Source organism: Opisthocomus hoazin, chromosome 1, assembly GCF_030867145.1.
Source record: "Opisthocomus hoazin isolate bOpiHoa1 chromosome 1, bOpiHoa1.hap1, whole genome shotgun sequence".
Classification (NCBI taxonomy): Eukaryota; Metazoa; Chordata; class Aves; order Opisthocomiformes; family Opisthocomidae; genus Opisthocomus; species Opisthocomus hoazin.
In genome coordinates this window covers 29,845,091-29,872,504 of record NC_134414.1, presented here as the reverse complement: position 1 = coordinate 29,872,504, position 27,414 = coordinate 29,845,091, and the positions used below count along the sequence as shown (strand labels likewise).

Below are 27,414 nucleotides of genomic sequence, written 5' to 3'. Positions count from 1 at the left end.
GGCCAGCCTGGATGGGGCTTTGAGCAACCTGGTCTAGTGGAAGGTGCCCCAGCCATGGCAGAGGGGTTGGAACTAGATGATCTTTAAGGTCCCTTCCAGGCAAAACCATTCTATCTTTCTTTGATTCTGTGATATTTATTAACAATTATGGTCTCCAATAAGGAGCTTTTGCACCCTTTCTCAGCCCCTTAAGAAATACTAGCTGACTTTCTGATTTTCTAGGTATTTTCCTCTGATTTAAGATCCTTCTCAATTGTAAACAACTTCGTAGAAAAGTCAGGGGAAGACACCTTGCCATATTAGGGCATGGGGAAAGTAATTCTTACAGTTTTCTGATCCTGCCTGTTTGCCATGAAGACAGAAGAGGTTCAGATCAGCGTCTCACTGATGTGTAATAAATGTACTGTTTGAGATTTTTTGACGAAAATACTCTGAAAAGGACAGGCAAGAGAAAGGACCAGAAGTTCCATGATGGTTCTGGTGTAAGAAAGATATTGAAGGAAAGATCCTCGTTATTACTAAAGGCAAACCACACTAGTTGCCTTCTGTGTATACGGGGATCTGGAAGCACATCCCAAAGAATAATCAACAAAGTAAACTAGCCCAACAAGTAGGAAAGAATACACTGATGATTTCCATTTGAAAGTTAGATTATCAGAAGCAGATGGCCAAGAGATGAAGACTGAGATTTGGCTGGAAGACATTCCACACATGGACAAGGATTTAATGCAAGAAAATTCTCTGACACCACTTTAGCATTAAAAAAAAAAAAAAAAAGGATAATGCAAAATTATTATCTTTTGGAAAAATTCCAGAATTCTATAAAGCAAGTGAGAAACAGTGGAGGAAAAAAAACCTCAAACCAAAACACACCACCACCATCCCACCTCCCCAACAAACCACTTAATTTCTAGAGCAAAAAATATAAAGGAAAAAGTTAATTTCTGGTTTTTGAAATTACACTAAGTGTGTATAACAACCTATTTGTGTACAGGCCATGTTCTGGATTGTGAAGAGCCCCAAATCAACATCAGAATGTAAGTACATGTTTAAGCTATACCATATTTGATAATGGATACGGACACAGTAGGACTGTTGTTTCTCTCTTGCTGGACCTTTATGATTCCTTGCTTACATAGCTGTTCTAGAAGTATAATCAGTTAAAAATTACTATTTTATCCAGAACTGCTTTTTCTTTTGCTGTGACTATTTCCACCATTGTATGCAATATTAGTGAAAGGGAGCGAGGAGGAATATGGAGCTAGGCATGCATAAGATATGATACCTCTTCCAGTGTGATTTGGGCCAGAGAGAAGCCTAAGTTGATCATTGAAACTGCAGCCTGAGAGTATGACTCCATTGGCTGGAAAGCTGCCCAGCAGAAAAGGTCCTGGGGGTACTGGTCAACAGCCGGCTGAACATGAGCCAGCAGTGTGCCCAGGTGGTCAAAAAGGCCAATGACATCCTGGCATGTAATCAGGCATAGTGAGGCCAGCAGGAGTAGGAAGGTGATCGTGCCCCTGTACTCGGCACTGGTGAGGCTGCACCTCGAGTACTGTGTTCAGTTTTGGGGCCCTCACTACAAGAAGGACATTGAGATGCTGGAGTGTGTCCTGAGAAGGGCAGCGAAGCTGATGAAGGGTCCAGAGAACAAGTCTTATGAGGAGCGGCTGAGGGAGCTGGGGCTGTTTAATCTGGAGAACAGGAGGCTGAGGGGGGACCTTCTTGCACTCTACAACTACCTGAAAGGAGGTTGTAGTGAGGCAGGGGTTGGTGTCTTCTCCCAAGCAACTAGTGATAGGACGAGAGGCAATAGCCTCAAGTTATGTCAGGGGAGGTTTAGATTGGATATTAGGAAAAATTTCTTTACTGAAAGAATGGTCAGGCGTTGGAACAGGCTGCCCAGGGAAGTGGTAGAGTCACCATCCCTGGAGGTGTTCAAAAAACGTGTAGACATGGGACTTCAGGACATGGATTAGTAGGCATTGTGGTGATGGGTTGATGGTTGGACATGATGATTTTAGAAATCTTTACCAGCCTAAATGATTCTATGATTAGATGGAGAAATCTGAATTTATAGCTTGCTGCCATGAAAACACAAAAGGCATTTTCTCTCTTCTCCTCTGTGCTCCCAGATTTGCAACCCTGAACCCTTGTCTGTGAGTAGCCCTGGTGACTTTTGAACTAGGGTCTCAGCCAGCTTAACTCACTAAGCCAGGAAACAAACATCTGAACAGTTTGCAGATCTTTGTGAGTTAGTCTTATAAATACCAGCACTGGTACAAAACTGGGGTTAGCAAGAAGCAGCTGCAGGACAGAAGCAGTGTAGCAGATCCAGAATTTTTTTAGGATAACTGTTTTCAAGTTATGGTGGAAAAAAATGGATTATTGAAACAATGAGTTTCTGTATGCTTGCATGTGTGTTTTTATGTGTTCTTCCCTTCTACGTGAAATTTTAAGTCAGACTTTTGCAGTGATACCACATGCAGCATTGTTTCCTTCTAGTTGCACTGGTACAAATACAGAGTCGATGGACAATCAAACAGGACGAATGGGAAAACACTGCCAAAGGTAAGACATCCAACATGTTTCATTGTTAGGAAAAAGAAACATTAAAAAATTACACCTCCATAGGAATTTGCATAACCAATCTTAAATTCCCTATTGAAGTTATATCAGACTTAATTTCCTAAATAGACTAAATCCCAAGTTCATTGTTCTTTAGATTTAAGAGAAGCAGCCATTATTTAACTTGTCTTCAGCCTTCCTACTGCAGTTGGTGCCAAAAAGACAATTAGCAAACAATTCTGCTAGTGTGCTACTATCACAGTTACTCTGAAAGAGCTATTGCTTATCAAACAAAAATTAAGGAGTATGAGAACTCTAGGAATATCTTTGGAGGGAATAAATAAGGACCAACAAGCATAATTAAAGTTGAATCCAGTACTGGCAAGAAGAGAAACCAGATACAAAATTATTACCAAAAAAATCTATAATGAAAATTAAAAGGTTTCTAATAATGCATAAAATTAAAATGTAAAAGAGAGCTACAAATAGTGTAGTACAGAAATAAAGCTAACTGCCTTAAGGTGGAGCCTGGTAAGATAACTGTGAGGATGGTGCTTGATAAGAAAGTAGGCACTGTACTGCAGAGCTGGAGAATTCCTACTTAAACTTCTCTAGAAAGCCTTGAATAGAGTATGTTTAGTACCAAGAAGCATGGACAGTGTTTCTGTTATATGAATCCTACATTTTAGGGTTTCTTCTGGTCAGCTGTAGGGACCAGAAAAGGATTTCTTTTTCTGCTTGGTTTCTGTGTTGGGCAGCTGCCGGTTTCTGAAGCCCAAGAGCTATACCATACTTTGAGGCAGAATGCACATTTAGATGTGCTAGTGCATACTGACATCTCTCCACTGCCTGGTTGATGGGTCTTCCTATATTCTCAGAGCTAAACCTATCACCAAATGTCCTCAGTGAGAATTTCCTTCAAATTTGTACTGGTAAGGCACATCTTTTGGGTTTGTTTGTTTGTTTGTTTGTTTTTCCACCTCTCCTTGAAGTGGGATTAATTTCTTGCTACTGCTTCAAATTTTTTCTTGCCACTTAGGACAACAGGCAAAGCACTCATTCACCTTCCTCTCTCCTGCCTTCTGCCCCACTTTGCCGCTTTGTAGTTCTGATTGCTATAGTGTATATATAGTAGTATATAACTACTACGTTTTACACGCGTCATACTGTTGGGAAGTGTTTTACAGACTGTGCTGTATGGCAGCAGATTCTTCAAAGATATTTTTTGATTCATTATGTACTGAATCGCTGCCTGTGATATGGAGACAGCCTGGATTCAGCCCCAGCAGCTTCTGAGTTTCCAGGTTAATAGGTAAGACAATGTGGACAGACACAACTCATTCATGAGGCTCACACTGTTAACACACGTTTGAAAGGCTTAGCCGAAGCCCACTTTACCCATTAATTACATACTGGAGTTTGTCAAGTCATGGATGTACTCTTGGTATAGTTGCTTTAAGGCACTTCAAGTTCTATAATTTTTCATATAAGTAAACAACTTACAACATCCACTTACAGCTTAATTATAAGAGGGATCACGTATTATCATTTATTTGAGAATCCGAACATTCTGTGATTTCCTAACAGGTTTCAATTGCCAGTTTTAAGTAAAGCATTTATTGATTATGTATATACTTTTTCTCACTTCTCATATAGTTTTTCTGATAAAAGTCTATTTACAAGGGATAGCACCTAAAAGAAATCTTTTTACTCAGTGATTCAGAAGCGGATTGTTTTCATTTTAGCTTTGGTGTTTCCTTTGGAGGCTCCTGAATTACAGCATTGATCAAACTTCCAACATGGTGGGAGGGGAAATCAACAGAATGAATGATGTATTTGAAAACTACAAAATCCTGAAATTTGTCAGGTATTCTACATGTATTCTACAATCACAAATGACATCGCTTTTTTCCATAAAGTAACCATTTATCCACTGAAACAGTTCTATTTTTAAACAGATCAAGTAGCAAGATGTCTAAAATATTAAGACAGTATTTTCTGTTTAAGAAAATAAACTGTTAATAGATAAGATACATAAAAATACAAGTAGTATGAGATAAAACTCCTTTGGGATAACATCATTCAGTTTCTGTAGAAGATGTATCCCCAAAGAGAAAAACTGGCAAAAGATCTGGAAGTAATTAGAAACTATTGTAGTGTTTTGGCTAGGCAAAAAAAGAGAAAGAATAAGAAAAAAGTAACTGAAATCTAAATCTGATGTAAGAAGGAACTACACTGCAAAAATTAATATATATTTTTTAAAAATTGTACGGTTTATTGAAGAAATCTGCGATATGGCTGTGGCATGCTCAACTAGGCTGAGGGAACAAAGACCAGCTAATCAAGCACAGAGCTTGTCAAACATCACACATTTTCATTCGTTTTATGTTAAAATAGACTAAACCCAAATGAAAATGCCTGTTTTATGAAAACTGAAAATCACTATATGTATATTATCAATTATATAGAAAAAACATATTTCAAGTACTTGGATGTATGTTTTTGGTTTATACAAGAAACAAAAAAATCAAAGCCTTCAAATTTAGCTAAATTTTAATCTAGTGAAGTAGGTGAAACTAGGAAAATATAAAATGGGTGCAGAGAAGCAAGTTACAGTACAAGAAAGATTCTGAAATACAAAGAGTAGAACTTTCTGTTCTTCCCCAAACCCATACATGATGCACTATGCATACAGGAGTTCCTTTAGAACTTAAAGTGTATTTTTCACAGAAACTCCAAACTCCTTTGGGGGAAAGGCTTGATTGCATATCCCTCAGAGTCTAAAAGGCTGCCCATATGAACTGAATTATCCATGACATGTACCTTCAGACATTTGTAATGTGATATTTCATGTAAATTTAGACCATACCTTGGACATGAGCCGCTGGCAATGTTGATTTTATTCAGGAGCTCAGATAAGAAAAAAAATTCTGACATCCTTGCTAATCTGTAGTCATTAACATGGTATTTCCAACATAAAGAGCATAAAAGCATCTAATTTGCTGTAGCAAATGAAAGGAAAACAAACTTTGCATTTCCCTTTCCTTTTCAATGTCTAAAATTACTCTGTTCTGTGCAAACAAAATTGTACTTTTCAAAGGTTTTTAATATCGTCATCTATCTTTTGAGTGACACATTTCAAACTTCCCCACATAGTCTGTAAAATGTCATTCAACTTGAATGTGAAGGATTTACCCATGTTAGGAAGAAAAGCCCTAGTTACATTAGGATTACAAAAAAAAAAAAGCAGTACTTTATATAGTCTTTCCAGTTCATATTACTCAATTTATCACACGGAAAAGGTCAGGTAGCGCTATCTCTTTTTTTATGGAGATGAGTTTACCTCAATTGCTGCAGGCAACGTCTCCTAAACTCCGAATTCCAAGTTCTGTTAGCTACAGGCTGGATTAAGATATTTGTCTGTCTGCCATTCTCTTCTTCTAGCCACCTTCTGTATTAGTATTTTTATAGCATTTACCTTATGCTTTCTTTTGACAAAAAGTTTAAAAATGTAAATAGAAAAAAATAACTTTTTTTTTTCCTGTAGATGACTAGAACTACAGACCTGACTGTGTAGTACACCAATAGAATTAAATATAATATTCTGTGGAGATGCAATTTACAGAAGCAATACTTTTGGAGTTAGGAAGGTGAGGGGAGAAGAATGCAATTTGCACTGCTACAGCCCCCTGTTGACCAGTTCGTAGAAGTATTTAACATCATGAACAAACATTCGAGCCTTACCTTCTGAAGTACTTAGTAATAAATGGAGATCAGGACACAAAATCTTTCTTATTTAGAAGATAAGGAAACAACCCTGAAGTATCAGATGGGGTATATAAACTAAAAGCTTGCCATTTCCCCAAGTAATTGAGTAGATAGAAAATAGGTCTCCCACGCAAATACTGAAGAGAATGAATAAATGTTCAAAATTTCAAAATTATTAGGCTCTTCACGTTATTTCAGGTATAAAATGAATATTATTTTTAAAACAATAGTCATAAAAATAACGAATTGATTTATCTGCATTTGTTCTATAGCTTTACTGGGATGGCTAAAGAAAAGCACTGCAGAAAGAGCTTAAATTTCTCTCTCTTCCTTTCAATCAATATCTGAGGCAAAGTTTCATCTCTAGGGCCCTTAATGGCAGGAATTCCTGGAGCCAGCAAATGAGTAATGTTAAACCTATGATTAGATGATGAGGCCATCGAAGACACTAGACCCTAATGCTACATTCCATTTTATTCCTGAGAACTGCAGTAAAACCAAAGATGAGGGAAGAAAGGACTGTAAGTTATTCCCTCCCTCAAGAAAATGTTTCAAAAGCTGCTAAAACAAACAAACAAACAAACAAGTTGTATAACATGAACATAGAGCTCAAAAGCCTTAATGGATCTTTTGGAATCTTCCTGAAACCCAGGACTTCACCATTAGGTAACAAATTTTTCAAGTGCCCTGCTGGAGGAGGTTTGAAGTTCAAACCCCACTGAGGATTCCTGCCAAGGATGTATTTTTCTTTTACTTTCCCCTAACCAATATCCACCCTGGCTAAAAGAGGAAGAAAAAAAAAAGGAAAAGAAAAAAAAGGAAAACAAGATTTAATGATTTCCTTATGACAAAAGCTTGAAGAAACGCGATCTACAGACAAGAAAACAGCAGGTAAGTTGGAACTCCCTCCCCCAAAACCAGTTGTAAATGTTAATTATTTTCAGATAGATTCCTCAAAAGTAGATCTTAATTTCAATTACCCCTAGAAACTCTTTTGTTTTCAGTACATTTTTGGTGCATGTTCTCAATGTGCAGCAGTGAATGCTCAAGTAAAGCCACAAATAAGCAATTTCCCTTGTTAATAATATAACAAGTTAATCTGAGCATTTTATATACTAACTTGGTTTGAGTTTAACTGGTATTATAAATCTGTGGGAACTTGGTAATTGAAACACTGTTAATAAGTCTTTAGAGAAGTATAAAAACTTGTGAAGTTATTTGGATCTGTTAGGCCATCATATTTTTCTTATATTTTATAAAACGAGCGAAATTCTAAAATGTTGATAACTTATTACTGGCAGTTTCAAGTAAAAGGCTATATATATATATTAGCCAATAACACTTCTGTCAAAACAAATAAAATTAAAATTGAGACATAAACAATCCAAACAGTATGAAGAATGATTTTAGTTTTGAATATTTTACTTGTGAAAGCAATTCAAAATGTTAATTGATTCAGATTGCTGAGAAATCCATTAACAGAAATATTCTGCTTCTGCCAGTTCTTGTGGACTACCTAAGCCATACTCCTCTGTTTTTTGTATACTGACAGCTATATAAAATATGCAAGAAGTTATGTCGTGTATATCAAAAGTAATACAGTAATTGCACAGTGAGGTTTTAAAAAATTAAATTTAAAAAAATAATTCAAAGAGATTTCCAAATAAAACCACAAAAACAGTATCCTATTTACGTATTTTAAATAAGAACTTGCTTGAAAGAGAGTTCATACACAGCAAAAGTGCATAATGTACATCCATACACTTTTACAGAACAAATGTAAATATACGTTGATACCCTGTAAATACAGAGAAACTATGGAATGTAAAAAAAAATCTACAATTTGTATGCTACCAGAAGAGATTAATTTGTATTTTCTGATACTGAAATGGAAGAATGAAACAAACATCAAGATAGAATTCTTTGGCTGGCAGTAATCCAACACTGTGCAAAGAAACTAACACAATTAAACCCAGAGAATGTCTTACCTGTGAACAAAGCAGCATAACAAGTTCAACCACTGAAGTACTTGACTTCATACAAACCAGACCTGCAATAAATAGTCAGAAATGAATTAAAAAGATTGGTTATATTTAGTTACTATAGCTCCATGGTTTCAGAAATTCCATACAATATCTGTAATGTATATTTTTCACCACTCAAATTCACTGAAAAAAGTTTCAAGCACAATTATCTGAGAACTTCAGATGCAAAAATACTTAAATGATCAGAAAGCATCAAAGAATCACCTGGAATAATCTATATCAGATTCAGGGTGGAATTTTTTTTTAAAGTAAGTGTCTTTGGCATTTAGCTGAGTTCCCTATTTAGACAGATAAATAAATAAATAAATAAAAAATACCTATATCATCCAAAGCAACTTAATGGAAGATAAACATAAGAAAACAACCTTTGAATATTAAATCCTATAAATACTTAAGAATAAACTGATTAGATATTAATAGGTAGAGAATAAGGCCTCTTCTTAGAAATTGTTTTAATTTTAATCTGGTAATTGATTTTCCTGTAATTGAAAGCTTGAGTATTGATGAAAGAGGCATTCATGTGAAATCTTATTATTATTAAAATTATAACCCATAATTTGTAGGCCATATTTCTTAAAAGAAACATTGAATTTTGCAGCATAACTGTTACTCATTGGTTTGTACTTAATTTAAATAATCAACATCTAATAACATTGCCACTATTGTAAGTACTTGTTTGCAGCTTTGGAAATGCAAATTTACTTTCTGAAAGAAGGATATCATGTCTAAGTATTTAAAAGATGCATTGTAAAGAGACAAGGAGGAAATCACACTTCTACTGTTGACTTTCTATGTGGTAGCTTCTATCTATAATCATACAGACATTGATATGATGGTTTAGGGCATGGCAACACTTCGGTTGTGTTCTAAAACTGATAAATACACAAATATAAAGCTTATAACTAAGGACTAAATAGGAAACTGAAAAGCAAACTAATGTGCTTTAAGTAGGTTTCTACAAACTGCGATTAGAGACAACAGCACGGATATTTATTGTGGGTAGTGGATAAATACCCTTTTGTGCCCATTTTGCTAACAACCCCATCCTTATTGTACAGTAACACAGAACAAGCTGTAAGAAGCCACTAGGATTCCATTCTATCAGATATATGGGCAGACAGTTAACTAATGAAATAAGAGGCAGATGTGAAAAGCTCATTTAGGGAGACAATTGCTGTAATTGATCAGCTATTCTCATGCTCAAGTGCTAGAGGATCAGAAAGATTAATGGGGTACTTATCACCTGCAGGCTACCTCCACTGTTTGAAAGCTGACAAAGAAAATCCAAACATAAGACTCAACTCCACAGTTAAACCAGGGCAGGTAGCACAGGCAGATCAAATATTTTATCAGAGAATGTTATCTGGTTTATTATGAACACACCTCATATTGTGTAAAACTGGAAAAAAAATATCTTTTCTGTCACACACTCACTTACCATCTTTCAAAATCCGACCTCAGGTATATTAAGACATGACGGAGGCAAAATAATGCTCGTAGAAACAGATTCCCATGCTACAGTCTTCTAAATTTGTACATGTCTTTACTTTCTGATTTTACATCAAAAGAAGGAATGTCTCCAGCACAAACATCATACACAGTTATGAAAAATAAACCAATTAAATTACATAACAAATGTTCATGCATCAGCAGTAATTTCTTTGTATCTTCACCAGGTTTCCAAACAGAAAACTCAGTGCAAAATATACATTTTAAAAAGAAATGCATAATGAAAATTTCCTGGCTTAATTCATTAAATTAGAAATTCTTAACTTTCAAAGACAGTTGGTGATACCCATGTCACCTGCATACCTTGAAACAATACGAAAAAATGTTTGGAGTGTGGAGTGTGGACCAAACCAAACAAGACTAAAATGGCACGAAGCTAGGATAAGGACTCATGATTATCATCCAGACAACAATGACGATCTAGTCTTAATGACACAAATGCTGTATATATATAACAAAACAGGACTCTGTTTGAAGGAAGTGATAATTACCTTAGTGCAAAACTTTCTGTTTACAATAATTAAAATTTTTATATACTATACTTTTTAAAAGCCTGATGATTCTGCGGGCTTAGTAAAATGATCATCTTATCTAAAACTGATGTCTTTTTTCTATTTGTATTAACATCACCTGATAACTTTTTGTATATCACATCTAATTGACTGCAAGCTTGGATGTAGCATTCTAGCATCAGAAAGGAGAATCGAACTGACTTCGGTGAAATTAAGAAAAAGAAAGATGAGGATGCGGAACTGACATCTGGTTAGCACATCAGCACACCCATGAGTTGCAACCGGCTCTGTAATTGCCTGCTGATGAAACAACCATTTATAATAGCCATTAATACCTCTCATAGACAATAGCATCCGAAATTTGACGTTCTAAGAGGCTGGTTCTCATGTCAAAAAGAAACAACTATCTTAGAGACTGTAGCACTTTTCACATGTGAAAATATAGAGGGAGACAGGAAAGCCTCACAGAGGAAGCTCATTATGTCAAAGATGCATGCAAGGAATACACCCTTTGCAGAGAGCTCAGTCTACAGCAGAAATTAAGTGTGGAGCACTATTTATAAATATGCAAAACCAGGAGTAGCCGTAACAGAAAATGGGGAATCCTATGCCTCTTGATGGGTAGAAAGAAGGAAATAGACACAGAAATTCTTTCTATTCACCTTTAAGTATTCACACCACACATTTCCTGAAGTAAAACAGAATACAAAAAGTTGAAACATTCATGGCAGGGTCACCATTTCACATTACAAGCTTCTTGCTTCTCAGCCTCCTACTCCCACTTCAAGGACTCCTTCCCCTCCAATTGCATGAGGGTCAATGTGTGCCCTCCATCATACGCTCCATTTCCTCCTACCTAGCTGCCAAAGGCTCTACTTTTAAGTCCCCTGTGCTTCTTCCAATTTTTGCTTATTCATGATTAAGCAGGAAAGATTTGAAATAAATAAAGATTTTTTTTCCTGTTATGCAAAGCGCAATTAATCTTCAGAGTTTATGGTCAGAGTTATTATGGAGTCAATAGTACAGAAAGATAAAACCAGATCAGACCTAACGGAGGACAGATCCACTCTGCCTATTATGAAAAACTGTCAGAATGCAATCTCGGATTTATGAAGACCCCACATAATCAAAAGCTGTAGGAGAAGTTAAGGAAGAATCTTCATCCCTGTTCTGCTGAAGCTATCCTATATAAACCAGAAAAAAAGATGATTCTAATAATGTTTTGGTTTTTAAATTTGTGTGATCCTCTTTGCTAGGAAGTTCACCTTGTGTGAATTGCTTCACTGCTTTTGGCTTGGTGCAGACACTAAAATAATTTCCTTCAGCAGACAGTATATATTCACCAGATAAAAGTAAAGGAGGAAGAAAATGTTCGGCTCCCATTTTACAGACAGAAGAGAATGCACAAACTGGTTGAGGTATCATCACCAAACCAGAAATAGAATTTGTAGCATGAATCAGAATAAAGATCAATTTCCTAAGCCCCAAATGCACTAACAACTGCATTTATTCTTCCTCTTGATAGTTTTGCAGGATTTCACAGAAATTTTTAAAATGTGCAAAATTTTATTAGTTTTAATAATAAGAAATGAAAATGATAACAAGCTTTGAAAAATAATGGCTTATTTGAGGAGAGCACACAAATTTACTTTCAGTTCTCTTGCCCGCCACTTAACTCCAACGAGAAAAAGTATTTGCAATTCAAACTAAAACTATTGCCTGCTTTCTTCAGTTGCAGATAACTTCTTCCTATACCATCTGTATCAAATGCCATTAAGGAAGCTAATGCAATTACTAAAATACAAGTGGATATTTCCTGCATACAGCAAGGTTAAAAAGGTCATTGTTTAACTGAATGGAGTACGTGCTTTTTGTATTTGCTGTTCTTAGTACTCTTCTTCATGGTCTATTCTCAGTCCCTTAAATATAGCCATCAAAATTCAGCAACTTGATGGCAACAATGACCACATATATGGATGGGAAAACTGGGAGCATCAAGTGCATGACCTTAGCTAATCTGGAATAAATGATGTATGCCTGGCAATTATCTTGAAATGCTCTGGTTTACTTGACTTCTTTTTCAATGTTCTTCCGTTGGCCCAAAGATATGCTAATTATTTCTTTTCACTATGACTTATTAATGTCTAAAAAAAGATTAAGTTCAACTATACTATTTTAGTCATGCCTCTGGCATTAATGAAGTCATGGGTTCAAAACCTCGAAGTCACCATGCTGAACTAGTCAGTGTGAGTTTTTATTTTGAAGAAATCTAACGTAGGCTGATAAAATCAATTTAAAAAAAAATCCTTATGAAATAAGATCATGGTTTTGAACTTCTTTTTATTATTATTAATACAATGTGTGTAAGAGTCTAACTGAATACCACCAGAATTTCATCTGGTCTTTATCAAGATTTGCTTGCATTTTCTTTCAATGATTTTACTTTGTGTCAACTTAAACCCTCATTGGAGCTGGAATCGATTGTAATATCAGCAAAAACAAAAGTTAAATGTTTTTATATCTTATGCTTAGCTTAGAAAAAACCATGCAATTAACTATACTTTGGAGCCTGCAGAAATCTTTCACTCAGTTATAGCTTCTACTTATCTGAAAGTCTCAGGTATGGCTAAACAAAATGTGTGAGAAAGTTTAATCCATTTAATTCAGTTCACTGAGACAACTTGGCCTTCATTACTCCTCTACAGCATGCCATCAAAACTACAAGCTTTGTACAGACAAAAAATGCTTATGACAAAATAAAGATATGTTATTATACGTGTTATTTTATTAGCATATGAAAAGAGCACAAAATGTATTTATAAATGAGTATAAGGTCCTAAAACCAGAAAAAAAAAAAATCAGAAAATACTAGAATTCTCCTTTTAAACTGGTATTTTTGTAAGGCCAGCTATTTTCTATTTCCTACTAATATAATCTTGCGTGTATTTTAAAGAAAAGTGTATTGTTTCAAATTGTTCTCTATAACTACTGATAGCTCATACTGTGGTATCTCTTTCCATAATGCTCACCGACTTCTGTGCCAAGAGACAGAGTAGGAATTTTCCACCAGTAATTACCTCTCACAAATTGTGTCTCCGTTTTTGATAGACCATTCCCTTACACTCTGTTCATCATTTGTCAGGAATGGCACAACAAATTTTCAAGGACAGTTCATGCTGGTGACAGAAACTGAAGCACGTTTTGGCTCTGATAGTACTAGCAAAAAAATGATGGTGATGTTTCAATTGGAAGTGCAAGTTTTCCTTGAAGTTTATTTGTTCTTGCAAAATGTCTTTATTCTGCCAGCAAAATCGTACGGCAAATTCTCTCTTGAAATCTTTTGCTAAATCCAGCGTAGAATCAAAGACATAAACTTAGGATTTCTTTTTTGATCATTAATTAAAATTACTTGGATAGTTCAAATCTACATTATTCCATCTCTGCTGTGTGTTGTCACTCAGAGAAACCTAGATCCACGTTGATGATTTTAGTCAATTATCAAGTTGCTGGTAAGTTCACTACAGAACTGAGAAGAAAGAGTGTGGAGGGAAAATTAAAGGTGAAAAGTTTGAAAGTAAATGCTAAGTATGTAAAACTATTAACTGAAATGACAGATGTTCTCATTCCAAGCAAAGCAATTATTAGAAAAAAAGAAAGCAAGATGTGTATTAAACAGAATGTAATGTTTTGCAAGATTACACTCAAAATTGGTTTTAGAACTATACATATGTCACGTATTTCTTAGACTTTTAAATTACACTAATGGTCTTGATTTATGAAAAGCAAAGGCTGGCAAATATTCAGGAATTACAGAAAGTCTGCAGATGGAAATCACAGTCATGTTGCAAAATACTTACAACTCCATTTTTACTAGATGAAAGGAAATGCTATTTCAAAGAATGTATACTCACTAAAATAACAAACTCAGGATTATGGATTTAACAACCCCCTTCAGCAGCCTTGACTGGCAGAATACAGCATTACCACCAACTCTAGGGACCATGAAGGATGGCTGTGTTAGTACTCCAGACCATCCTTTGTATGGGCAGGTCTCCTTTACAGAGCAAAGGAGTGACACAGAAGAATACGATGAATGTGGATTTGATTCAGTGCTTTTGTAGTTGATCAAGCCAGTTGTAAGATTTTTCGTCACGGTAAGACACTGCACAACACATGTAATATTCTTTACATCTGGTACCTGAAAATCTAAGAAAAGGTATCATCCAGGTTATCAAATAAAATACCTTTAAAATATTATCAGAAATCTTTAGAATTTATATATTAAGATATTTACCTCAAATAAACAATGACAGGGGAACATAAAAAATAGATTTTAATCTGTTCAAACCCCACTTGAATGGTTTGGCCTTTTAGTCAAATCTGTAAAATAAACCAGATCTTAATGCTAGGATAATATTTAAAAGAATCAGAATTCTGTGTAACAGTTTCTTGAATTATTTTATTAAAGTAAGGAAACCTGTAATTATTCACCACTGCAGTTACTAAAAAGGAATCTAAATGAGGACTATAAAATATCCAGATGGAACCACAGAATGGCAAAAACCCTTGAGAGCATACCCATAGAGAAGGGATTTATTACAATGTATACACAATTCACTTTTTAAAATTACTGACTTTTGTACTGTGATCTCATGAGTTGTAATGATATCGACAAAACTGATGCTGGTGCCACTTTACTCTGAAGAGTCTAGCCTTATACCAACATAGCTGGTGCCACTTTACTCTGAAGAGTCTAGCCTTATACCAACATACGTAATTTTTGTTATTTTTCTATTAGTGTTAATGGGATGTACAAATTCTCATTCATCAAATGAGAAGATCACTTAATCTATAAAATAAAATCTACTACCACTGTTCAGTTTAATATCTCACTGAAGATTTTCAGAACTGATCCATTTTTTAATTTAGCGCTTGTGGTAATTTTTTCCTTGGCCAACGGTCCATTGGGATTTACTCAATATATGCATTTATGTTTCTCTGTTCTTCTCTTAAAACAGTATCTCTTTGGATGGATCTCTTTTCAAATATCTGATGTGACCTAGTGAATGAATATGCTTATCTAATTGCTATACCAGGACAGATCTAAAATTTATATTAATCATGTATCAACTGAGAAATTGTATTAATAAGCATTAATAACACTAAATTATTCTTTTCATATAAAAGAATACAACGAAAATGTTAATCATAAGAAAGAAACTCCCTGTCAAATTTAAGTGAAGCAGAATTTTTTTTTTTAAACTATAATTCTTATTATACACTGGAATTTAATTTGGAAATGGAATGTGTTTCCTTCTCATCTAAAATCCCCTTCTAGACAATGGGTCAAAATAAGTAAACCAAGGATCACACTGTACTGCAGCTGATCAAATTAAAACACCTCTGATCTTGCAAATGTCTATAAAATTTAAATATTGCTTTTCTGCTAAAGTCTACTTCAGTTTCAGGTAGACTTGAGTAACTCATAAACATTTTATTTTGGTGGAAGCCTGGAAGAACTACAAAGTAAACTACACTTACAAAGAGGTTCTGGAAAATCACAGAAGCATAGAATGGTTTGGGTCTAATTCCAGCCCCCATGACATGGGCAGGGACACCTTCCACCAGACCAGGCTGCTCAGAGCCCCATCCAGCCTGGCCTTAAACACTGCCAGGGAGGGGGGATCCACAACTTCTCTGGCCAACGTGTGCCAGTGCCTCACAACCCTCAGGGTAAACACCTTCTTTCTTATACCTAATCTACATCTACTGTCCTTCAGTTTAAAACCATTACCTCTCGCCCTATCACTACTTGCCCTTGTAAAATCCAAACCTCTTATTTATATAGAAAGAATCTCTATGAAAACAGTTCCATTTTTTTTTTCCAAACACCCAACAATCTACTGTGAAAATTAAAATATGATCCTAAAAGTCTTCTGATTTCCCCCTTTATCGTATGATATTAGTGGCTCAAAGCTGTGGATAAATTTCTGCTACAGCTGCTGCCCTGGATATTTTATTTAAATGGGTGGAGAAAGAAAAAAATTATGCAAAAAGCCTTTTACAAATTCATTTACAATGTGCAAATTATAAGATTTTTCAAGATTTGTCATGTGGTATTTTTCTCAAGATGCCATTCCTTTCCAGATCAAGTGGCTATTTTTGTGATTAAATTTGTACAAAAATTACTAAATGAAAACTACTGATACCAAAGAAGTTGCCATATATGCAATACAGCTGGGAAAAAACAACTGTTCTGAGATTTTACATTCTACTGATTCCTCACATTTTCTTATTTGAATGAAGATACATCTATCCCTCTTTTTTCTCAGTCCTTCACCTGGTCTCAAACTTGTGTCACAGGAAATACATTTCAGAAGAATTACCTCAACAGTGTATTATTTTAAAAGAAGTATCCAAGCAGAAATCAGAACATTAATTTCACTCACAAGCAATTGTTTGTACTTTATACCTTCACTACACCTATGATGCTTTCTCTTAATCTCAAGAACCTTTTCCAATACTCTCTAAAGCTGTCAAAAGTGACATCCTGGACAAGATGGATCATAATTACGATCCCAAATGACAGCCTCTAGAATATCATGCTTCCCCTGAAAATGCATTACTCAATCTTATTTTTTCCTTAGGTATGAGGTTTAATTTTTTCCTGAGATTTATCAACTTTTCCTTCGCTTCAGTCTATAACTTACTCCTATTTGACGTCTTATTTTCTGTGCTTGTTTATTCTTTTTTGTTTCTCTCCTCCTTTTTTAAACACAGGAACTGCCTTTTGTTTCCTTCTTTCTACTACTTCCTTCTAGTTCTTTATTACATTCTTTCCTATTATTAGAGGGAATATTAGCACCATGGCATGACACAACTGAAACGTGCATATGGTGAATGACAAAAAAGGAAGGCGAGCAAAGGATAAGCTGCAGAGCATTAAAACCACTTACTCTTTACTGGTCCTCCTTCCTCGTATTTCTTCCCTTTGGCAACTGTGGGGCCATACTGAGAGATCAGTGAGTGAACCAGTGAAGCTACAAATAGGAAATATAACAAAACCTCACAGAACTCCTGCAGCTTCCTAAAATTCTAAGGCCAAGATGACCATTATTTTAACTAGGTGTGATCTCCTGCGTAGCATAACTCACAGCTAATTTTTGTACCTAGTCGAGCAAACTGCTGGTGAACTAATACTTTATTTAGATGGTAATTGTTTTCTGAGAATTTTATAACAAGGAAAAAAAATGAATTTCCACTTCGACGCTGAACTTTGATGGCCTTAGTTGGCAGCCATCAGATCTTGCTCCTGTCCTGAAGCCCTACTGACAAATGGTAATCATTCTAAAACAGTGCCTCTCAAAACACAGAACCATACCACAGTCATAGATCTCTCGAAATAACTTGTATTTCTTGTGTTTCAGTTTTCTTTATTTACTTGACAGTAACATTGTTATGAGCTCTCCCTAGACCTGCTTTGACATCACTTTGCCGTCTTAATTTGACATATCACAACTGTCTCTGTTGTCTGACTAGTTCTTTCAGCATGAGGTTTTCCCATTGCAAGAAGATCTCCACAGACAACACCACTACTAGTACAAAAAGATTGGATCATAAAATTCCACATACCAATAGACAAAAATAAGACATGATATAAGACAATATATGTTTAGCAGGTTTGTTTTTTGGGTGGGAGGTAAACTTTAACATAAAGTTAGACTGAACACAGTAGAGATGTATTCTTTCAGAGCTTTTAAAAATAATCCCAGGTCTGCAGGGAGTCTGTTAACATCTAGGTAAATTAAGATTGACGGTTCATTAACATTTACGCTATTGTTGACATTTTTTTCTCTCAAAACCAAAGGGCTCTATAAATAGGTATATCTTTAAGATTCACGTATAGCTGTTTCTCAAGTTAATTTATTCCAGTTTTTCTGGAATATTCTTTGTTTATGCCTTGAAGGCATGGAAACAAGCACATCCATATCCAATAATAAGATGAACTGTGGAAGTGCCTTTAAATCCTCAGGACAAGTAAGGAAGTTTAGTAAACTTGGTCATTGATTGGAAGTTTTCAGTCTGGGTCATGAGAGCAGGTGATTAGTAGACACAGAGTTAAGGAATATAGAAGGAGAAATTGTGACCCTAATGAGATTAGTTTTGTAAAGAACCTGGACACAGAGCTCAGGCTACATGGAAAAGGTTTAATAGACTACACCTCATGAGAAATACATCTTTCAGAGCAAAGTCTGATACAGAGATGTTATTTGCACCCTATAGTTTATCAGTTAGGTAGTTCTCTGGAAAATTCTGCTGAGATAATAAAGTAGATTGATTCCATTTTTAAACCTTTAGAGGACAAAGGGTGGGGCAAATACCAGCCTAACCGTTTCAAGTCCAAAATCAGGCAAAGTCCCCTGCTGAGTTCTGAATGATGAATTAAGTGGAATAAGAACCAGAGAACCTCTCCCTGTGGGGAGCTTCAGTCACAGCATGAACATCCTGTAGATACTGAATACCTTTTTGGCATACCACCTCGTTTTTCTTTGGACCTGGACAGTAGAGGAGAAAATAATAAGTGGAGAAAAAGGTGGCTATTCTAAAAAATAATTGTACATCTTAGTCCATGTTACCATGCAGCACTGCTGTATACCTGATATGATGAGTCCACCTACAGGCTATGTTACAGTAGTGCCTGTACATGTTAAGAACTTTCTCAAGAATCTTTTAAAACTTATTTCCTTGAATTAACGTTAAATAGATCTCTTGTTACTCTTTTTGTAATAGGAGGCAAACTTACTAAAAAAAAAAAAGTGAAAAAAGAACATTATTTTCCATGAAAGTTAAAAGTTAGAACAAGAAGGAAGACAGAGGGACATCTGACCTGGATGGTATCAGGACAAAGAAGGAGTATGAAGTCATCAGGGAGGGTATTCTTCTGGAGTTTTAAGGCAAAAAGGCCTGTCCTTCCTAGGCCTTATGGCTTGCAACTGGAATACACACTACTAGCTTGAAGGAGAAACTTGTGAGAAAGTGCCCAATACTGCTGAAGGTAAGTGGAACCTGAGGACCACAAACAACTCCTCACTCCTTAAAGGCTCCAATAGTTTGTGCATTTCTTTATGTGCGTTAAAAGAACAACAACTGGTATCATTTGGTTTCTATACTATAATTTTTATATTAGCACTTTCAACAGTAATTTAGTAACTTCAAACATCTAGTGGCTTCTGTATTTTCAAGGATAACTTCCAGAGCTTTTCAGCAAACCTGACTACTTTACACTGTTACCAGCTTTTGTTTTCCTGAGGGCATATATGCGTAATTAATTATTGGCAGGTTTACTTTCAAAAAGGTGCCAGATGCTATGCATTTCCTAGTTGCTATCTGGATCTCTGATCTATAATGCTTCCTGCCATGTTAAACATCTGTTCAGAACATACTTCTGCACACAGAAACTTCAGTAGTTCAAGAGTTAAATCTCCAAAATCGAATGAATGTGCATCCTTTTCACTTTCTGTTGTTCGTAACCGTATCCCTTAAAAGGCATCATAAAGGAATGTTATATGAAAGAAAAATGTTCTGTAACTGGTGTGGGGGTCATTACAGTTTGAAGATTTCACTGCGGATAAATAACAGAGACTTCCAGTGTGGCACCTGCTCTTCAGTTGCTTTTCTGAATGCAAGTATTGGGATTTGTCTTGTTGCTAGTAGCACATTCTGAAAAACAGTTGCAAAGCTTTGAGCCCTGATTCTGCTGGGGTACATGTAAATAAATAGGGAGGTCTGAATATCCATTTAACCTTTCATAATTTCTTTGTTCCTTCTAGAAAACTGATGTTATTTTCCGTTTCCATGTGAATCTGACTCACTGATATTTTTTTTCAGTAATATACACTTTCAGTCCCAAAATGTTTGCAGAAACATGAGCACACTGTGGAGCCTTTCAGTGAGACACTAAGAGCTCATCATAGCTAGAGAATTTCTTAGAACAAATTTCTTACAAGCCTATAAATAGCAGTTTGAAATTAATGAACTTTTTTTTCCTGTTTAGGAAGTGATTACAAGATATGCAGGCAGGATTTCAATCATCATCATCATTTAAAATTATATCCATTGGAAGATTTCAAGGGTTTTTGTGCCCTGTTTCAAAATTACCTATTGTTTTCTTCATGTTAAAAAACAAATCTTGCAAATTACTTGCAGAAATTCATACAGTGAAAAAGAAAAATACATAAAAACCTTCTTCACAGTACTAATAAACACTCAAAGCTTGTACAAAATATAAAGTTATTCCATATATTGTTAGTGATAATGAATGTTTTTAAACTTCTTGAAGAAAAACATTATCTGTAACTCATTATTGTTCCTACCTCATTATCTGAACAGGGCTTGTTTTAGGACAGTAGTACGATTTCGCTGGGATCTTTTAGCAAGCATTTACAGTGAAAGATAAAAAGAAATCTATGAACAGAAATCCTACTGCCACAAATTAAGGAAATCTGTCTTCCAGAGGATTGGGTCAGGCAATTTACTGGCTTTAACTGCACTGTGCAAAGCCTGCAACACCACCTCTTACTAGACATAGACGAACGTACACTGAGACACCTAGGGCACATGGAAAGAAAGGATTGGGAGGTGGCACAGCAGAGAAGAAGTATATTATGAACTCCTCGGCCCTTAAAACTAATTCAGAGTTCCCGCCTCAGTACAAACCAAATGATCCATAATATTCTTGACCCTGACTGACCAGAGTGATCATGTCCAGTGAGACACATACTGCAAATGACACCAGCCTGACCACTGCAGAACATCATCCCCGCAGAAACATTTTTAACATTCACCTTGACTTCTAACAGGGATTGTCTGATGTCTAATGGAGTTGAGTCTCTACTGATCGCTCTCTCAGTCCTGCTTTCACAGAATCACAGGATGTTAGGGGATGGAAAGGACCTCTGTGGGCCATCTAGTCCAACCCCCCTGCTGAAGCAGGGTCACCTACAGCAGGCTGCACAAGATTTTGTCCAGGCGGATCTTGAATATCTGCAGAGAAGGAGAATCCACACCCTCTCTGGGCAGCCTGTTCCAGTGCTCCGTCACCCTCAAAGTGAAGAAGTTCTTCCTCATGTTCAGACGGAACTTCCTATGCTTCAGTTTGTGCCTATTCCTTATGTTGCAATATCCATAGTGTTGTACCAACACTGTATACTATTCAGCTGCAAATAAGCCAGATGAGACTTTTTAGAGGTACTTTTAAGTTTTCCATTTATTCATTACGTGATGATGACATACCCCAAATAACAGTGCAGAGCAAATACTGAAGCTGATTAAGAAATGTACATGTAACTACTGCCTCAGCCAAGACATTATAGAGTGTCTTTTCTTTAAACAGATGCCTATATTTGTGAATACTGTGTAAAAATAGCATCTTTTAAGCATCCTCTGCTAAACTGTTTGAACCTGGCCAACACATTGAAAAGTTATCAGGGGATCCTCCTCACTCAGAGTGACCACATAAGTCTCATACCCTCAAGAAATCACATTAAAGTATATGTACTGCTACGCATTCATTCACTTGCAAGGGCTTTCTGAAATCTGGGACCAAACTATAGCTGGCATGAGCCTTATAAGAGGCTTGTCTGAATAGACAAACTTCATTATGCAGAGAAAGAAGGAAATGTCTCATACTAAAATGAGCCTCAAGATAATGATTAATGAATTTGTAAAATACAAAATAAAAATCAGTTTATATATGTATATACACACACACAAACACACATAAAAAATCAGAAGAAAGGCTTATTTCATATGGTGACTTGAACACTGACCATCTTTGATGCCTCAGGGGAAGATGATATATTCTCAGCTGCATCTGCAGTCGACATGCACTCAACTGCAGAACAAGGAAAAAACACTTTTTGTGCTGATCCCTGCAGGTGACTAGCTGACACTGAAGTACATCTGTCCATGACCAGTTGAACAAATGTAGTGATGGCAATGTTAGAGTAAATTAAGGTCAATGCAGACTATCATTCCTTGCAGGGTATGGCACAGAGGAAATGGCAATTCACAGGCTCCAAAGCCACAAAGAAGCTCCCAAACCATTCAGCAGATACATGCCATTTTTCCTCCTGAGAGGCTAGATTTAAGACTATATTTAAAAAGAATGCTTAAAACAGGCATAAAGATTACAAGTAACACTGATCTCAACACTTGATGGTAAGCCCCAGCAAAGTTGTTCAGTGTTATTTACCCTCATTAGACATTTTGTTGTTAGAAAGCCTAAGACATCCTGTAGTATCTAACTTTTTTTTATCTCTTCTCTTTGGTACATTGAACAAATCAAGCTCCTTCCATTGTACTTCACAGAGTTTATCTCCCATCCATCAATCACTCTTGTGCCCGGCTCTTTTGTTCCCTCTGAAGTGTGTGCGTATCATTCTTGAAATGCTGACTATAGAACCAGATGGTAGGAGTTTTACTGAAGTTGTGCACAGAAATGAAATCACCTCCTCACCCCTTCTACCTAGGCATCCACGTATTGGAAAAGTCTTCATTGCCTCAGCACTGAGCTAAGAGAGCCCAGAGTATGCTAAGTATTATAACAATCCCTACACTGTTTGAGTGGCTTCGTCCCTAATCTCCTACTCTCTAGGTATAGTCTATATTCTTTGCTCCTAGAGATTGGACTCAGCATTTGGCTGTGTTGAAATGTGGCTTTTTCTTGAGTTTCGGTTATTTCACAAAATGATTCAACATATCTCTCCAGTGGAATGCCTTTGCTTCTCATTTTGTGTATCTCTGTCTAAGCAGTTAGCTTTGCCAGGAACAACTGTGCACCATAATAAAGACAGTTAAGAAAAATATCAAAGTAGGATCAAAAAGTGGCTTATAGAAATTTCAGCACTATGAATAGCTTCAGGTTTTACTTATGTGCTGTTAATTCCAGTTAATACAAACATTAAAGTCAGAATTCTGGGTTTTTTTATTTCCTTTATCTCTTACTTGCTAATATTTATTCATTTATTTATTTTGTTTAGAATGTTGGCTGCATGCTGTGCTATAGACTGGTAAGCAATTACCAAAAGTCTAATTAGTTGAAAGAAAACATGACAAGACACACAAACAAAAGTATTTTGCATGTGGCAGAGTGAGATAAAAGAATGAGAGAATAATACGAACGGGAAAATAAAGTTCTGCAAGAGTATGCAGTCTCTCTGCTTTATAGCATCTGCGGTCCTGAGCACAACAATAATACAAAGGTTCTAAAAAGTTTCTAAGAGAAAGCCAAAGGCCATGGCACCAAAAAATTACTTTTATTTTTCTTTTCCTAGAAAGTAGAAGGGATTTCCAGATTGCTATATTATCTCAGGAAAACAGTTGCTCTGTTTTTCCTAGTACAAAACTCAGTGTTATACAAGGAAATCAGAAACTAATTGTGCTAGTATTGGTAGATGCCACGCTTGCGGTCCCTGAGAGCTTTTAAAGTAGCGTCATTTAGCACCCAAGTTCTAGCTGTGGTTTCCAAAGGAATGTTTTGGGCAATTTTTCACTTGTTTCAAGAAGCCTCCTGTCAGGTACCACACAAAGCTAGTCCATCACCACTTCTACTGAATATTTTCGTGAGGCCATGTGGTGAGTTAATGAGGAGAAACAGAGTCTGCTCCTATCAGCACAAAAACATTTTCTGTTTCGTCTGATTTGGCTTGTGCATGTATCAGGAACATACCAAATGCACGCCGAAGAATTCATAAGAGGTCTTTTGGAGAAGGGCTACCTGGCTGACCTTATACCCAGCTAATGACATCAGAAAATGAAAAGCATTGGTAATTTTTGTTTGGTATCACTAAAGAGAAGGGAAAGCATTGTATGTGACTATGTTTCAATCTTGGATCTATTGTTACAGTTCAGGACACTCCAAGAATAGCTGTAGTGAAAATATTTTCACCCATCTGTGTCTAACAAAAAGAGGATATAACTTTTCTTTTGGATACAGCTCAGATTACACTTGCCTGTAACATTTTCACAAAAACTAGAACGTTGTAATGCACTTTACATGGAGGGAATTTTCAGACCATATGGAAGTTAGTGAAAACATATCTGTGCAAGTGTTAAACGCAACTCCACCATGAGTACTGCTAAGTTCAAATACGTGACCTACACATACTGCGTGTTTGTTTCCAATTAGATTCTATATGGACGATTTTAACCTTTGCAACTTCTGTTCTCTGAGACTTTGAAAGGTCCTCAGTTGAAGAACCACAGTAGTGTTGGGTTGGTTTTGGTATACTCTGTTTGACACTATTTGCATTGAATTCCAAATCAGTCCTTTTTAACCTATTATTGAGGGCAATTTTCACTTACAAAATATTCTGGGAAGTTGATGAAACATTTGAAATTTAGTTGAGTGTAAGATATCTTTGAAGAAAGAACCCATTTTGGAAAAAGGAGCAAAAATTATACTATTTCAGTAAGTAAACAGATGAAGAGTTTTACCAATAAATATATTCCGCAATGTGAGATCACTACTTGACAGGCTTCCTCTGCTACCAGTCACATTTGGGAATTTACATGAACAAGTAAAAAAAATTAACAATTTCAAGTAGGAGTGATCCAAGTTTTTGGTTGAGACTGACCAGATCACTGCAGCCCGTTCATTTCAACTCCACTCAAAAGTTACGAAGCCACTGCTAGGATATTAAGTATAATTTCCTCAGAGAATAAACCAGCCAGTCTTCCATGGGACAGACTGATATTACAAGCTAAAGGAAAATGAGGTGGCACAGTACATCTGCAAGATATTTCACCAAAAGTTCGAGACAGCTCAACTACTATAAAAAGGTGAAATCATAAGTAAGTTGTATGCACGCTTCCAAATACATATTAACACCACCTATCTCAAAGCATAAGATATTCTGGAAGGTTTGCATAATTAACCTGTTTTAGAAGTATTAAAATTATTTTTTTTCAGTTCCTTTTTCTTTTGGGCTGTCTCTTCATCATGCAAAACCTCAGCTACAAAACTGTGGGTATTCTTACCAAGTCTGAAATGATTTAGTAATTTTTACACATGCACATGCACAAGAGCACTAGGGAGAGCTTCATAAAAAAAGCACACACCATCAAGGATTCCTGAAGGTATTTGGATTTTAGCAAAATCTGATAGGGGAAAGGCTTCGTACCATATGGAGGTTTTGAAAGACTGCAGGAAGAGGAAAGGTATTTTAATGTTTCAAGCTGGAATAATCAGAAAGAAAAGGACATGCTTTATAGAATGCAACAGATACTTTTATGGTGATCAATCTGAAATACAGACAACTGCTTCAGACTTGATTAAATAAAGTTTATTTGCTCCTTTTTGATTCTTATAACTAAAACCTTCACACGTAAAGCAACAAATGAAACTATTTCATATAAAACTGTCAAGCTAATTACTGCTTGCCAGTACTAAATTAAATTTAAATGATCAAAGCCCCACAGGAATTCTATGTACTCACATATCTTGAATAACACCACTAAAACACTGTTTTGCAGAGTCATTACACGGAGAGCACTTTCAAGCACTTCAAGGACCACCACTGGCTTTCAGTAAACAATGACAGGAAATTTCTCAAAATAAATCAGGTACCAGACCAGGGGAGAATTTAGAATTCTCTTTTAAAGGCAACTTCACTAGTCTAAAATTCAGCTTAGTAGAGATCAAGGGTCTTGTAAAGGCAATGAAGAAAGAACAGATGAGAAGTATGCAATGACTACAAAAGCAGCTCTCTCAGTTCTCTGTTAAGAAGAAAAAAAGCCCAACTGTTTTAGAGGTAGCAAACAGAAATTCAAGTCCTGCAGTGTAAAAATCTAAGGTATGTTTGGATTATTTCTGTATAGATTGCTATTTCTACATTTTGGGAAGAAAGGACTGGTTTTTAGAAACCAGGAATGAGAGAGGAATTGAAGAGAAGGTTAGACATAATTTTAAGTGATGGGAAGGACAGCACTTATCTTGGAACTCCGTGTTTAGTTCATAAACAATGATTTCTGAGACTGACTTGGGGGGCTGAGTCACAGATGGGACAAAATTTGGAACAGCAGTCCAAGCGGGTGTTGGAAGAATTCTACAGCCAACAAAACCACGTCTCTCTCCAGACAGGCAATCAGATAAACACATACTGCCATGCAGTTTTGAGGTTCTGGTGGCCTCTAGCTTTTCAGTCTTTGTCATATGACGGGTACTGTTGTAGCCTTGTCCACAGCTACAAATCTGACCAAAAGACAAAGTCATAATGGCACTGGTGAAGAATTTTTTTAATTTACAAAAGAGCTCAGGTGAAACCAAGACAATTCTACTTGTATCATATGAAAACTATAGTGCAATTAATCAATTGTCAAATGGAAAAAGATAACACTGCTACAAATTTTACAATTGACTTCATTGAAAAAAGAGACTTCAGAATCCATCAAATATCTTACAGTCATCTAAATGTTCTCAATGAGCATCTCAGATCATGAATCTCAGGTGTCATTAAGTGAGAACTGCAACTTACTCACAGGTATAAAATAAACAGTATAAAATACCTAATTACTAAGCTACTATAGAGAATATATATATATAGTAGAATTACTAAGCTACTATACCATTCCTTGGTATTATTAAACATTAATATTATTAAACAATAATTATAAAAAAAAGTAAAAGTTTATTTAAAAGATTTCAGTTAAAGTTGCAAACATTTCTAGAATTAAGAGTAAAAGAGGGCCAACATTGTGCGGGGTAATAACTGAGACCATAGAAAGACTATGTACTAATATTTACATAAAACACATGTATAACAGAAGGAGTTTTGGAATTTGAACATTAAAAGCTTTGCCTTAATGAGACTTTTTCCTCTCAATAAACAGCAATTTTGTGTGTAAGAACAGCTCTGGAAGGAAAAAAATTTACTTGGTTGAATATATTGCTCTGGATATAGGATGTGGGAGCAGTGCATGCTCATGCAAATTCCCCCATGTTTTAACTGCAT

At 35.9% G+C, this 27,414-nt stretch overlaps 1 protein-coding gene across 5 annotated transcripts in view; it reads right to left on the bottom strand.

Annotated features, from left to right (window-relative positions):
* Positions 1-27,414, bottom strand: part of NBEA (neurobeachin) — a 544,466-nt gene that overhangs the window by 267,448 nt on the left and 249,604 nt on the right. For all 5 annotated transcript variants that reach the window (XM_075420361.1, XM_075420351.1, XM_075420371.1 and 2 more), the window contains one exon: positions 8,325-8,386. In XM_075420361.1, coding sequence (XP_075276476.1) covers positions 8,325-8,386 — 62 coding nt within the window. The remainder of the gene's footprint in view (positions 1-8,324; positions 8,387-27,414) is intronic.